General features: G+C 45.8%; 1 protein-coding gene across 1 annotated transcript in view; it reads left to right on the forward strand.

The window, feature by feature from the left end:
* Positions 1-15,861, forward strand: part of LOC135808291 (uncharacterized) — a 42,848-nt gene that overhangs the window by 21,487 nt on the left and 5,500 nt on the right. Inside the window, exons 17-34 of the mRNA XM_065321460.1 lie at positions 65-399; positions 866-955; positions 1,831-1,945; positions 3,756-3,841; positions 4,021-4,119; positions 4,354-4,441; positions 5,246-5,310; positions 5,658-5,728; positions 6,052-6,166; positions 6,483-6,605; positions 6,965-7,076; positions 7,571-7,719; positions 8,173-8,325; positions 8,811-8,894; positions 11,318-11,429; positions 11,817-11,920; positions 12,300-12,404; positions 15,585-15,693. Coding sequence (XP_065177532.1) covers positions 65-399; positions 866-955; positions 1,831-1,945; positions 3,756-3,841; positions 4,021-4,119; positions 4,354-4,441; positions 5,246-5,310; positions 5,658-5,728; positions 6,052-6,166; positions 6,483-6,605; positions 6,965-7,076; positions 7,571-7,719; positions 8,173-8,325; positions 8,811-8,894; positions 11,318-11,429; positions 11,817-11,920; positions 12,300-12,404; positions 15,585-15,693 — 2,115 coding nt within the window. The remainder of the gene's footprint in view (positions 1-64; positions 400-865; positions 956-1,830; positions 1,946-3,755; positions 3,842-4,020; positions 4,120-4,353; positions 4,442-5,245; positions 5,311-5,657; positions 5,729-6,051; positions 6,167-6,482; positions 6,606-6,964; positions 7,077-7,570; positions 7,720-8,172; positions 8,326-8,810; positions 8,895-11,317; positions 11,430-11,816; positions 11,921-12,299; positions 12,405-15,584; positions 15,694-15,861) is intronic.

A 15,861-nucleotide genomic window follows, 5' to 3' on the forward strand; every position in this document is an offset into this window, starting at 1 on the left:
CTCTCTCTCTCGTACATACACTATAATATTATGATGTGCTGTTGCACCTGTGTTATGTTTGCAGGTCGACAGGATGTGATGGTCGCTCAGGTCAGCTATGGGTCTACTGTGGAGACACTGTCCAACACAGATCTCTATCCATGGTTCCTTCGCGTTGTACCGCCTGACAGCTTCCAGGGAACAGCCATAGCTGAGCTCGTCCAACGGTTTGGCTGGTCTAAGGTGGCACTGCTCTACACGGAGAATAACATCTACGCCGAAGGCTTGAGGTCTAGCTTTGAGCGTGCTGCGAACGGAACACTACTCAACAGCACACAGATAACTGTTGTGAGGGCCATGCCCAACAATATCAACACAAACGAGAATGCGGATCAGATCATTGATGACGCACTGAACGAGGTAGGTATCAAGAAGTACCGTTTCTTTCTGGAGTACATGTACATGTATAGGCCGCACTTTAAGCACTTTAAGCACCAGTAATTCACCCAAAACAGCCGTTGCGGCTTTTACTACGATGATCAAATTAACGGTGGTATATCGGCCCGGGTAGATGTATGTATTTCGTGACGAAGATTCTGGGTGTGGCTTACACTCCAGTGTGGATTTTACTCCGGGAAATATGGTACATTAATTTAATGTTCAATTGGGTAAGGGCAACAATGTCACATGTAAGGCTAACAGTTATGCCTACGCCCTGGAAAAGAATAGAACATCCATTCTTTTCATAGCCTTCGGTCTTTCATTGCATGCTTTGTCTCTGTGGCCATGTGTGGAAGTTGCAGTTCAGTGGTTGTCACCCTATTACGTTTGTTTCAAGCTGCTTATGTTTCACCTGTCTTGCATGCATTTGTTCCCTGACCGGCAGATCATCAAACAAGACACACAGGTTGTTCTACTGGTTGTGTACAGTAGTCTAGCTGAGAGGATTGTTCAGCGAGGATCACGCTCAGGTGGAGTAAGTGCCATCAGTAAACTCCTTGCATTCTTCCTTTGATTTTGCCATCATGTACCAGACCAGAACTGCGCTCTCCAGCCGACCTCAACACCTAACAGTTAGCTCGTTGCTACAGCACACGAGGTAGATATTGTAGAATGGCTAAGATCTGAGCCATTCTACTCGTACAATATCTACCTTCACTGACGAGAGTTTTATACTCAAAACAGCTGCATGAAGGAATTCAGTGCCAACGGATGTGTCGCTGTGCTGGTGGTGTGCTGTGGTGGCAATGAGTCAAATGTGGAGGTCGGCTGGAGAGTGCAGTAGTGGTCTGGTGGATGATGGGAAAATCTGTACAGGGTCGAATGCAGCTGCTTACCCTATATTCTTCCTTTGGCTTAATAATTTGAAATGAACAGCAGATTCCAACCAGATTCCAACCCCTCATTACATTGTTTCTGTGGACTGACGACGGAATCGAAATAGCCATGTGACACCTGGGTTACTTGAATCCAAGCATGATGGCCTGATAGCTTAGTAATGTTGACCATGGCCACAAAACTAGGGTCCGGCTGAGCATCCACCCCCCCCCCCCCCCTCCCCCATCCCCCTCTTATCTCTATGTTCTGTATGTTCTTTATGAATGGCAATTGCGAGATCTTGCATCCAACATTCCATTCAAATGTGTACTATACAGTGTTATAGCCTTATAGGTAATTCCATTAATTTTGCCTTCGAATCAGTATTTTACTGCATGGGCTCATAGCAGGTATGTATAGCCTTATCCACTTGCAAGGCACCCCGGGCAAGGTGCCCTCGGGCTACCTCCCTCAAGTGTTGTGTATAATGACTAAGCCTGGCGGATACGTTGGTGTACTTGTTGTTTTCTGTAGCCCGAACCAGCTGATGGCTGGATCTGGGTGGGGACTGACAGTTCTACGGCTTTTGAGCCGCAAGCGGAAGATGTCCGTGATGCCGTAACGGGGATGGTTGGAACCAGACCCAAAGGTAATGGTTGGAATGAGCACGGTTATTTGGACAACTAGTGCAATTCATACCCGTGGTGCTTTATCTCAGGACAACTAGATGTTTGGATGTTGCTACATGTAGGTCCCCTTGGCAGGGCTCAGAATGACTGGCCTGTGCATACTTGAGCCAGAGCACGCTAAAATATGACCACAGACCAAAAATTCGATTTTCAGTTTTTTGTTCAAAAATGATCAAACACACCTAATGTTCACTTTCTGAAAGTTTTGGATTGATCTGACATGTCTAAGTGTTGCTACAATGGTATTATATGCAGCACTGTTGAAATGGTGAAATTCTATGTACAGCAACAGGATTGTCACTTTTGCACACAGTTGATATGTCCCTTGGTTCATCCTTTCTGGGTCAGTTCCTCTGTCCAGGGTCTTATAGCATGAGCTGACAGGTACTCAGCCACATCCAAAATTTCTATGGCAGCTGAGCTGGGTGTCCGAAATACCTCCTGTTTGGAGCACCGCTGCCCTGGAGAACCGCCAGCGAAAACACGGTCAACATCTGTAGACGGACGAAGAAGTTGACACTCCACGTCCTCCCCATCACACTCCACCTGTACTTTCAGATAATTATACGATATACACTGATGCACACAGCATACTCGACGTCGCACTCATATTCCCCACACCAAAGCCCATCTGCACACGGTTTTCTCCGCTCGCCAGAGAGTACTGCTTTCACTGCCTACTGCTCGTGCTAGCGATGTTCCGCATAAGGGTACACAAATTATCGACTTGAGCAAGTTGAGGGAGCACCAGAGTCCATTGATTGTTTTTGCAGTTGCAACCAATACTGGCATTGTCCCGGATATGTGCAGCGATGTCCATTCTGGCCAAATCATTGGCCGACTCACCTCCCAAGTCATTGTCGATGCCAATCGCTTGCCAGATTGTCATCAGAGTAGAATTCCTCGTCACTGCAGATCGTGGGACTACCAGCATCAATTCTTTTACGCTCGATGAAAGTGTCGCCCTCAAATGACTCGTCGCGCGCTGTAGCCATCATCGTCTTCCTTCTGTTTCCGACCCGAGTCCTCAAAATATTTTATCCTGCGCATGGAGTGCGAGGATGTCCTCTTCTTCCGCTCCACAGTACATTACTACTACTAGGCTCTTCCGTCGATACATCGATGACGATCAGTTTTAGGCGACTCAGCGCAACATGAAAATACAAACTCAAACAAATAAACTATTACTTACTTGCAACAAAGAAATGCATCCGGAACAGTCCAGTCGACCGAGGAGAACAACAACAGCTACTCGCGTTGCACTGCACTTCGTATTTTTTTGCCGCGGAATTCAAATCGCGATTTTCTCGACTTTTTCAAAAAAAGCTGTGGTCATGTTTTAGCGCGCTCTGGCTCACTTCTTTTTGAAATAGTAGTTCCGGTAATTTTGTACTCCAGAAGTACTCCTAGTAGAGCAAAACAGATGCGCCTTAGAAGTCATCCATTATGGAGAGAACATAAAGTGTTCCTATGCTGTGAATTGAAGCAGCAAGTGCACCAAATCCTACCCCCTAGACCGTATTTGAGCCATACGTATTCTATTGACTGTATGTCAATGTCCCGAGTTTGGACACCATGGTAAATTGTCTTTGTCTTTTTTGAGGTTGCTGAATGCGATTCAGTGAAGTAGCTTAGAGAGTACAAGAACATGTGCATGAACAAGTAGATAGTGATATCATCATAGCACTGCTAACGGAACAGAGCTACTACACCGTTGTGTTCTAAGAGAATGTGTTCAAGTACAAGGCATGGTTCTCACTGTGCTTGCAGGTGGTGAAGGTTATGTCTTCCTGCAGCTGCTGAGCGAATGGCTGCAGCTTAACCGCACATACAACCCGGGGACCGTGTTCAATATTGTAAGTACATGTAGACCCATTCATCTCGCAGCACAGCGCATTTGATGTGTGCTTAAGGTGAACACATACTTAGTTGATGGAGGAGCAAACTGGATGTTCCTGTGCCTAATTGAAACATTGTCTTCACTCTTCTGTTGACATTTTGTCTCTCGTTGAATTGTTGCTGGTTTGATTTCTAGGCAGCCCAACCACAGCCCTACGTTCCTGAACTGTTTGATGCCGTCATGGCGGTAGAGCTTGCACTGTCGGACTTGGTCAACAGCAAGCGGGTGTCTCAGGTATGGATGCGCAGTGCACTACAGTGTGTTATGTAATGCATTCGAAGTGCAATGGTGGTGTTCTACCTTATCTAGGCTGCCAACCAATGCACTAGTCTGCCTGGTCATTTCTGGTGCTGTATTTCTCTGCTGGAATGTTCTGCACAAGCCGAAGTATCTGGAAAAAGTTGCAACTTGAATCTTGTCGATGAAACTAAGACAAACATGTGACATGATTTCCTGTGTATCCCGCAGCTTACCCCGCTCCGTGATGTGAGGAATAAAGTGTTTAATCAGTTGCTCTCCTATAATTCCGCTGAGCGAGGATTTTTTGGCTCGATCGGTGAGTTGTAGCTGGTGGTGGTGGACTTCAATTCATGGAATGACATCTGTATATTGTGCAATACAGTGTGAACATTCAGCATGTCATTTCCAGGCTGCCCAACCATACATCATTGTCTTCCTGCTTTGAGCAGGCCAGTCCCCCATTAAACTAAATTGTTTGCGGATGGGATGCAATTCTCCGTGGTATAAGCGTACACTGAGTATGCATGGTGTACCGGTTTGGCTTGGTAATGAGATTGGAATTTAGAGTACAGACTCTCACTCAATACCAAGATTGACCGGCATCCCGGCCATGCTTTATGGCTGGTAGAGTTTGGGAGCTAATTCTAAAACAATATTAAATTTTGTCTGCTCTACCAGTGTGAACAGTTGTATGATTCATGATCCGGATGAATATCTGAACATTGCCAGTTTGTGGAGAGTACTTCACTGCCTGCCTGTATATCGCGATAGAGCATGGTGTTGAACAGGATTGCGTTTCAGTCTTGAGTGACATGAATATTGATCTTCCCGGCTCAGCATGATGCACAGTGTTGACTCAGTGGTCGTCATGACAACTACATGTACAGTGAAACCTGGCTAAGACGACCGCTGAAGGGACATTCAAAACGTGGTCTCTGTTACCAGGCGGTCTCCTTATCCAGAGTCATTTGACTGGAAATAGCATCCCTTGATCCTTGTTTCAGTGGCCTTCTAGGACAGGTGGTCACCTTATCCGAGTGGCCGCCTTGACAGGTTCTACTGTCTGCCTGTCATTGTAACGCATGGCTGGTTTCATTATTGTTGTGCTTTCACTTTTCAGGATCGACAATATACTTCGATTCCCAGAGAAACGGGCCTGCAGAATATGACATAGTCAACTTTCAGGTAGCTGCTCGTATTCCAGTCAGTGATACTTGCTATGCTTGTATTCAGTCTGCTATCCCCCCCCCCCCCCAATTTCAACACGGTCCATTCGAATGTGCTGCTGTGCCCCAACAGCACTACAGTTTTCAATTTCTTTTCAATAGTCAATGTGCTCGCTTTTGCCAGTTATGCCAATTCATGCATGGACTAAACAAGAAAGGGTCAAGGTAGTAGCCCAGATGGAAGTGCTAACTTGAAAGCAAAGTTTGCACTTACACACACGCACACACGCACGCACACACACACACGGACATGTAGCCGTCAAAGCCCTTAAGTTGACTGTGTGTTGATCCACTATTTATCTTCAGGGAGGCCAGTGGCGGAAGGTTGGTGACTGGATCCGTAGCAGAGCAGTGGGATCAAGACTCAACCTGGAGCTGTGAGTTAACATTTTACTGTACTGTAGTGCCGAGCTGTACTGTAGTGCCAAGCTGTAGTCTATTGTGTCCAGTATACTGCGGAGTCACACACACACCTTGTAGCACAAGCACTCTAGTGAATCCAAGTGGAGTGTAAAGTCAGGCAATGGGGCACAGAAACTGGATTGGTTGCAACAACACAAGGCGGTTGACACCATGCCAGCACTGGTATGGAATGTTTCACTCTGGTGGCTAGGAGATTTTCCAGCCACGTATGCGGCATTGATAACGATTTATGCAGATACTTATCAAACATTTTGACCGTTTTCCCTGCTCTGTCCAGCTTGACGGTGCTGCCTTCTGGGCAGATTGCTACTGAACGAGAATCACCTCCAACCTTTGAGGTCTTGTACGTGGATCTGACCTCGGGTTCTGATGAACAGCTTACTAAACAGCTGGTAAGGAAATGGCTCTGCCTAGATCTGAGGAGGTGACATTGTGCTGATGAGAGAAAGGGTTAAGTAGCAAGAGGTAATTGCATGTTAAATGACTTCAAGGTGATGACTTATTGATCAGTAATGTTTGTATCATTAGGTCATAGGAACTGATTTCCAAGGTATACACCAGGGCATGTGAAGTGGAGAAAACAACACGCATTGTGACTATCTCACTCAGTGTGTCGTCTGGGTTCAGAACATTCCTTTATGAGTTCAACATCGATACGTCAACTTGACCTGCATGTATCTGTGTCTTTTGATTGTGTGGTGCATGTAGGGTCTGGTGAGACGTATTGCTCTGCAGTACCTAGCAAACAATCAGAGAACCTATGCCGTGCGACTCAACGTAACCGTTTTAATCCCGAAAGGATCCACTGAGGACTGCGGCCGTATCGTCTCTGTAAGAAACACTGGTAGCCAGTTGATGATATACGTCAGTCTTGTAACAGTATGAGGAAGCAGTGCCAATGAATTTTGTGACTGGATGCCCCTAAGATGAAAATACCTGGATGTTATAAAACTATTGTATGTTGTCAGTGTGCTGGAAAGGAGGAAGTACACCACAGATGTGTGAAATACAGAGCATCAACCGCTATATACTTGAAGTAGCATAATCGCGGTTGATATGCCTGCCATTATAGAGCTATACATAGTCCTTCACTGGCATAACACTTACACGCATTATCTGCAGCACCTGTAACTTGTGGAATTATCCACGTTGACCTGACTATTCGCTGATGCGTCCTCTTAAAAATGTAGGAAAGCATCAGAAAGCAAGCCAGCTATTCCAACCGATTTGGCTATGTAGCAGTGATGGGACTCATTCAGTCCGCGTGTGCCATCAGTGTATCCAACACTCTCCAAGCTGAAGGTACAGTGTGTATGTGTGTAGTTACTGGTCCTTTGTGGCAGAACTCTCCTCTCCCCCCCCCCCCCCCCCCCCCCCCCCCCCCCGGGCCCCTTCAACAAGAAACACATGTGCGGATGTATAGTTTGTTTCAATGTCAGCAAAGTCCGACCACACGTATCTAGTTCCCTCTTGCTTGGCTCCCTTGCCGATTAATTGTAGATTTTTAGGAGCAGGGTTATAACAAACTGAGTGCTCAGTGAGATCTGTTCATAGTCACTGTTCTAATGCTGGCATAGATCGATTCATTTCACTTCATAGGACTGGAGAGGGATTCTGTAGTGTTTCCTGTGATTGGCAACTGGCAGTGAACACTCTTTTTACTGTAGTCTGCTATTCCATGTACCTGGACCTAGCGAGGACTTCAATGTGACTAGTGCCCGAAATGTTATGAACAGTTTTGTGTTTTCATCCAACATGACGAGCAATTTCCTGCTGCAAATTGCTGTGTTGATCAGGCATAAAGATACCGCTGATATCGTTTGGAGCAACGTCCAGCGACTTATCCAACAAGACATCTCACCCATACTTCTTTCGTACTTGTCCCGGGGATAACAATCAAGCTGACGTGGCACGTGATCTGGTTGCCCGATACAACTGGACGAAGGTACAGTACACTTGGATTTAAATACATAATATGGAAGGAAAAAGGACCAAGGAACTACAAGTTAAGAGGCTATGATACTAATACCACCAGTTACTAAACAATCAGCTCTTGTAGTTCCTTGGACCTTTTTCCTTTCTATAAATATATCCTTGGCTCTCCATCCGAGTCCATACATAATATGAGATATAAGAATGCTGGCAACACGTCGGGCCACTATTTACTTTGAATTTGCTGGATTGGATGTTGATAGGGCAGCAATGCTTTGTTTGAAGGGATTGTGGAATGATCTCCACAGGTGACGAGCATGAATACAGAGTCTTTCGGCTCCCTGAAGACAGTGCGTTTTCCTGGATGATTAGTGCCTGTTCTCATCCAATTCACAAGGCAGGAAACTTCCTTTCAATTAGTTATCTGATGCAATGTTTCAATACCTACTTATTATGCTTTGTGCAGATTGGCATCATTGGTACATCGGATCCGTACGGGTCAGGTCTGGCGCGCTCTGTGTTCAATGCCGTTCAGAGTTTGGGTAATGTCCTGCCTGGCAATCCCATTCTCTTCGAGCCTGGTGCCAAGCTGTCGGTTGTGCAAGAGAAAATCAAACAGGTATGAAGTCACTCAGAAGGTGATCGCTTTCTTCTTCCTGATTGTTGTTGAACAGCCTCCTTTCGAACATTCAGTTTCTTATATCCTACTGAAGGAGTTTTGGATGGAATCTCTGATGCTATTTTCATAGCTAAGCATGGTAGGATAGACACCTTATCTATGCCAGTTGTGCTTCAGCCATGGACCAAAGTCAATGGATCTAGATGAGAACCGATTTTGGATCCAAACTACTGTTGCGCAAAATTGAAACGCATACAAAATTCTTCAAGTCCACAACCTACCGCCATGCATCTATAGTAAACAACACTAGGGAAAAATTAAGAAATGTTGGATCCGCATTGTACTTGAATGATTTATGGAAGAGATCTGTAGTGAGAGATATAGCATGATGTTTCCCATTGCCAAGCTGCGGTATGATGATTATTGCCTGTCATCCTCTGTATGTACAGTTGATTATTGCCTGTCCGCATCCTCTGTATGTACAGTTGCGCAATGGGAACACTGCAGTGAACTTTATCAGCGCTTTCACGGACGATACTCGCACCGTTCTCAGGGCAGCCGAAATCAATGTAAGAACTCGTTGTTGATCTGGAAACTATTCCAATAATATTTGCTACACGTTTAGGCTGATTTTCAATGGATTATTTAGCATATGGTGCCAACCCACGCCATCGCAGTATGGCCTGTTGGAGGATATTACCCATGAACTCGCAGCCTAGTCGTGTAGCATAACGAAGGAAGCCATCAGAACAGGCAGCCAAAACCAGCTGCAATGCACTTTAAGAAATGCCGCACTCAACTGATTCTGATATGATCACCGAGACTGGTGCAGGTTGACTTGAATTTTCACAGCCGCGGTGTGTGGTCAGACTGTCCTGCAAACTAATATTATCAGTTACTCACTCCCAGTGGCGATTGAGTGCAGTGCAGCGCAGTGTAGTGCAGTGCAGTGTAGTGCTGGAATTTGCAAACCGCTCTCCAACTAGTTTGTTTATAGATTCTGAAGTACAGACAGTTCATCACAATGATGTCATATGACAGCATGCACATCAGTGTTATCTCCGGCACATGTTTTCCCTGCAAGCACCAAACCCACTAGCCATGTTACCAGGGTGCTAGTTACTTCACCACTCACTGGCAAGCTTTAATTAAAAGGTGGCTGGGGCGGTACAACTTTTTAGGGGTCATTTTGATCACATTTTGACTGCATTTTTGAGTTTATCCGCAAGGTGGTGATGAAATTCGAAAATGTTTTCTGGTGAATCTCTGGAAAAGAGCCTTCTCTAGCCTCCTATAGTTTTATTTTTACTTTAGGACAAAATTTGAAAAGGTTTTATGAAAGGTCCGTGAAAAAATAACACGAACCTTTCATAAAACGTTTTCAAATTTTGTCCAAACGTAAAAATAAAACTATAGGAAGCTAGAGAAGGCTATTCTCCAGAGATTCACCAGAAAACATTTTCAAATTTCATCTCTGCCTTGCCGATAAACGCAAAAATGCAGTCAAAATTTTCCCAAGAAAGTTGTACCGCCCCAGCCACCTAATAGTCTGTCACAGTGTGCTGCACTGCTTGGGCTGCTTCTTGTCATTTCCTGTCACATGATCTGCTCAGTCTTACAGTTGAATATGACCTGAGAAATAAGGCACTACTTAGAGCAAGTTTCATTTGAGCAAAGTTGAAAAGTGTGAAAAGTATCACCTGGTGATACCACCTCCGACAAGCGAAACTTGGCGTGTTTTTTGATTTTTTTGTGTTGGTACACAACTTCATAAGGCTGTGCATGCCCATGTGAGGTACGACCTACTTGTACTTGTACTATTTGTAGTTGTAGCTCCATGCATTTCAACCCGGGTGCAGGAAGCCAAGCGACGAGCTGGTGAGTGGCACATGGCTCAGACTTAGTCAGACGCAGACCAGTCGCTCGTGTACCAGCACAACAGTGCGCGCTTCCATTCTGCGAAGGAGAATCGTCGTGCTTTCGCGTTCCGATGCAAAGCCAAGGAGTTCTCTCTCTCCACTTGGTCACTCAGCCAGCACAGAGTCCATACGTCCATGCCAAACAATCCTGGCGTCTTTCAATAGCCTCTACAGCGATGCGTCTCTGGTGGCTAAGGAAAATCGCCAAGAATTGCTGCAGGCTATTTTGGACAGTTGGCGAGAATACCCGGCACAAAAGTTGGAATCCAGGCGCGTGTGGAGGTGTTGCACAGTTCGTACCACGTCAACCGGGATAGTGGCGGCGTAAATGACTACTCTCAACATCGTGGCTCAAGCACAGCACACAGGAGCGATATCGAGATTTCCAGAGCGATCACAACTGAGGTGCTTGCTGCACTGAATCCGCTCTAGTCGCACTTTCATCGCAAAACAGGGATAATTCCTCTCCAGAAGAAACTGCGATCTCTGAATCAGGAGAGTGGTTCCTAACTGATATCTCTATGATGTCCTTGTTGAGCAATACAAAGTTGTATTTTTGTGAGTTTTGATTAGTTTTGATTGTAAAGTGTGAGTTATTTCGAGTAATTTGAAGTAAAAAAACGCGCCACGTTTCGCTTGGAGGTAGTAGTTGCTAGTATTTTTCTATCCATTGCTGTTGTCTTTATCACTACTCGAGATTCTATTGCACCCAGGTTTGGCGCCACTTTCCTCATCTACATAACTGTGCGCTCCCTAGTGTAACGGGGTTCATTTGAAAGCAGACCAGACTTGTGAACTGCTGCTGCTGCTGCTGCTGCTGCTACGGTACTGAGTCAAGTGGATTGTTGCAGCCAGTACACCGGAGGCTTTATTATTTGCCTTTTGGCAGCAGGTCTTGCTGGACAATGACATAATGTTTATATATACGGTGTTCATATGTGTGTATTTGTGCTTGTGTGTGTGTGTGTGCGTGTGTGTGTGCGTGTGTGTGTGTGTACTTGTACATGGCGTTCGGTGTCGATATATCACATGTCTGCATGTGTGTGTATACGTGTGTGCCTGTGTGTATGTAGAACATGTTAGGGCCAGGTTGGACATGGCTGGGTGGTGATGGTATGACAGCATTGCAATTCAACTCCACCAATCAAGTATCTGTTCAGTCTCTCGTCGGATCTTCCCTGATAAGTATGACATAATTGATTTGTGTTATGACATCATTGTCTTGTGTGATTAAATCATTTACTGTTCTGGTTCCCCCTCAGAATTTCTATCTGCTTCGAAATACTGTAGTGCTGCAAATTGTGATTGTGATAATTATAAAGATTGAATCTCTATTAAAGGATGACTGACATAGATTTATTCCTTATCATTGGCGTACTACTGATGTGTGTGAATGTACTCGTATAATGCTAGGAGACAGTGCTGGATAGAATGCACTCAGTTGAGTGTACCTGCACTTGCGTGGTGCTCCACATGGCAATGGTTGGTCATTCTGTAGACTGCACTGTTATCGGAAATTCATACCTGACTAGTGCTGTCTGGTTTTCCGCTCTACTTGTGTGTCTGCTGCAGTTGGCAATGGCTCAGTGTTTGACTTCCTGTCAGAACGCTACACCGCACAAGCCGGTGTGCTCGGCATCACGCCACGCAACAATGTGGTCTTTCTCAGCGGACGGGTGAGTACGGCCATCCTGCTAGGTAACAGAGCTATCATGCAGCATCAAATTATTTGTGGGCATTGGATAGTCCCAAATCTTTGTGATCATTTCTGGTTCAGTTGATTGAATCAGTCAAGAGTGATTTTTCTGCATCCATAGGAATGTCACAGCAACCTGCCCAGTGGGTAGTTGTCCTGTTGTTGAACTTTTAGACACTATAAACAAGTTTAAAACAAGAGTAAATTATCGTGTCCGTTCCCGAAGAGAACTCACTTCGGCCGCTAACACCCGGTAAACCCTGTGCCGCTGCCGCTAGGGTTTAGACACTATGCACGGTTGTTTAATTGAAGTTGGTGCTGTATTGTGTTGTGTGTTGTGTTGTGTTGTGTGTATACAGAGTGTGAGTGTGCCATTGTTCGCCTCACAACTATTTGACAGCGTCACGGTTTTAGCGTACAGTTTGTCACAGCTCTGGAACAGCAGTGCCATAATCAATATACAGGTAAGGTTGGGTTTGCACAGGATAGAGAGAGAGAGGGAGAGAGGGAGAGCGAATGTGTGCGTGTGTGTGTGTGTGTGTGTGTCTGTGTATATATGTGTGTGTGTGTCTGTGTATATATGTGTGTGTGTGTCTGTGTATATATGTGTGTGTGTGTGTCTGTGTATATATGTGTGTGTGTGTGTGTGTGTGTAGGTAGTAGCTGTGTGGTGTAGACCAGGCTGAATAGTGGCGGTCAATTCTTCAGACGTGCAAGCTGTTGAATGGTGCATTCCCAGCACAAGTTCAGGGCTCACCACGACCGTACAAAGCGTCAATAACGGTCATTTGGATTTGACCAATCAGCGCACGGCAAACCGGGCTGTTTCTTGCAATTGTGGGGTGTTTTCTGAGTGGAGCTTGGCTGTATTCGTTGGTTTTAGACATTAGGCCATTGTGGATTCGTGTTCAGAAGGTGTGTCTTTGGAGGGTTACCGTCTCGAATTTTTCGATTTGGCCTTCGTTTGGCTGAGATCGGATGGTGAAATCACTCAAACTTCGAAGGCGTGCGAACAAGTGAATGAAGAGAAAATTAGAAATCGGGGACGGTAAGCCGATAGAGAATTCCAAGACCTTGAAAATGAGCTATCGATGGTGAGAATCGGCCAAGGAGAACCGCTGTTCTACTTTTTTGAAGACATCAAGGTCGGCCGTGCGTCGCCGCGCGCACCAACAAAAACTGGCAGCCGTGCGCATATCTGCAAGTGCAACAAGAAAGGACGGAGGAGACAGCAAGCGTTCCAAGTGAAGAGTTTACCTTCGTGTTGACTCAAGCTAAGGACTCATGCCAGTCAGGGATCATACCAGTCACTTCTCATCATGGTCATGACTAAGGGATTCATTTGTGGCCAGGAAACTCCCCACTCGCAGCGTGAAAGCTGTGAGGCCAAACAGAAAAGAGTGTGCCGAGTCGCGATCAGGAAACGCTGAGTTCTGCTGACAACATTGGTTAGCTAGGCGCGGCAAATTCTTGTAGATGCCAGGACTCAAGTTCACCAGTACCTCACGGATATATGGCCCAATATCTGAGAAAATCGACCTTCGGGGCTGTTTTGGTGAAATTGATTTTTTTATTGCAAATTGATGTCTTGCCTTTGTAGAGTATTGTGACTTCGTTTCACGGCCATCAGACCAATATTGACCATGTAGAAATGCATTCTACAGTCAGGAGTCATGTTTTATGAATTGTTCTTTTTTTACAATTTTGAAAGATCAGTGTGTTTGGAGCCACCAAAAATTGTTTCCATGTGATATCACTAGCCAACTAATACAGTAAAGTGTTTTGACTGTTCAGGTACTTCATTTCCAGCATTCCGTGACTTTATTGAGGTTGTGTAGTAGCAACAGCAGCAATAGCAGCATTAGAAGGAGAGGTGATTTATCTGTTCTCCTGGTGATGGACATGCTTGACAGGATAGTCTGCAACAGATTTTGACGGAAAACCATGATACATGTGACAGCATTCACATACGTATTGTGAAGGAGTCAAACAGAGCAAATGCGTCCATATTCGCCTTGTTGCACTTTGTGGAGACTGACCATTTCCAAACATCATTAAACCAGCCTGACAAGCGTTTCACACCACCAACTCAAAAGTAACAGAATGTTACTCGAGATTGCCCAGCCTCATGTGCTCAGTGATGGTCTGATTCGCCATTATTAGCTCGAGTATCGAGCTTGCCATCCCAAACATTTTAGGATCATCGTCGTAAAGAAAACTCGCATCATTTCGTGCTGTTTTAGCAGGTCTGGCGTGACACTCAGGAAACAGTTCTGCCACTCGCGCAAAGGTGACCAGCGACCTTGCAAGCGGCGTACCCTCAGGAATCCACCTGGTTGTCCTTGCCTGGAGCTGTAGCAGCTATCGCTGAGGCAGACTGTGGTTGGCCTTGATCATACTCATCCAGGCCAAGTCCTCATCATCGTCGCCCCCGACAGGTAAGTACCGCGTGTCACTTGCGATCGATTCGCCTGACATGCGCTCTCAGAACTAGAAGCGCTGTCGCCGCTTGACAGGATATCCACAAAGAACGATGCATCACCGCCCATGGGATCGCGGCTGCTGTGCTCCGTGAGCCCAATAACCAACTGACACAAGAATCGCCTTCAATTTTATTCCGCCATTGTCGTCTCTGCACTTTGCTTTGACGGAATCGATTTTTTTGCGAACAAATTTGTTTTTAGTGTTTTCTCAAAAAAAACGCGTAGCCCCGAAGGTCGAAAGTCTCAGATATCGGGCCATATCTTGGTCGACACCCATCAGCGGATTGAGAAAAATGACCAAGATGGCTTGGAGAAAGGACGTCTTCTCCGCGTGTCTTTCCCGACATCAAACAACAAGATTCGCTTCGGCACTGGCCCTTTGTTGTACAGAGTAGACCAGGGAGTCGTAAAACACCGGTATTTTATGACTAGACTGTACATCGCTGTACATCGATGAGCATGAACTCGGGTGCGTAGCCGCTATGACTGCACAAACTCTGGCCTTGGCGGCATCGCCATGTTTTCAAAATGGTGGTCGACGCTTTTTGAATTTTGTATGGTCGTGGTGAGCCCTGAAGTTGATATGGCTTCTGCTGTAGCATCGCTATCATCGCCTCTGACGATGGGCATCAATAGGTCAAAAGGTGTCAGAGGCCTGTGCATTCTGCACCTAGGCACGACACTCGTCTCCTCAGAGCTTGATTGTGTGAACTAACTGTGCTTTGAACACACTTGATTGCAAGCACTATTCAGAAATGCGCCCTGTAGCATGCTTCCATCTTTGTGGCACAGAGTTGCTCTCGGTTTGTAGTTTTACATTGCTTCTGTCACGGTTTTTTATTACTGAACTTTCTGTTCTGGATACAACCATAAGCCAATGTGCCAGTACATTTGCTAGTGAATAACTTGAAAGAAAGTCGCGTTGGTCATATTCTGAATGTGTAAGTTAGCATGCATTGGTCTTAGTGTTCTTTACTTTTACCCCCCGGGCCTTTCCTTTACCCCCCCCCCCCCCCCCCCCCCCGGGCCTTTCCTTCACCTCACCCCGGTTACCCATTGATTTGCATTATCTCTGTGTCTCTGTCTGTCTGTCTGGCTCTCTCTCCTTCTCTCTCTCCCTCTATCTATCCCTATCTCTAAATCTCTTGTTGTGACCCTCAGTATGACTCTGGATCAGTAGATCGCAACGCTTGGCTGACCACCACGCGCATGGCTGTAGTCAGGCGATTGAGAAACACCACCGACCCTCCTGTACTGTTGGGTGCGATGGGTAAGTGTGTATATGTGTGTACATTTCAGATATCTTTTTCCTGGGCCCACAAGAGAGCAATATGCTGATCAGATGGAAGCAAGCAACAAGTGGTGCTGACATCAGTATGACATCACACCATGACATAATTATGACATTAGTATGACATCACACTATGACATCCCCGGC

The sequence above is a fragment of the Sycon ciliatum genome, chromosome 2 (genome assembly GCF_964019385.1).
Source record: "Sycon ciliatum chromosome 2, ocSycCili1.1, whole genome shotgun sequence".
In the NCBI taxonomy this organism is placed as follows: Eukaryota; Metazoa; Porifera; class Calcarea; order Leucosolenida; family Sycettidae; genus Sycon; species Sycon ciliatum.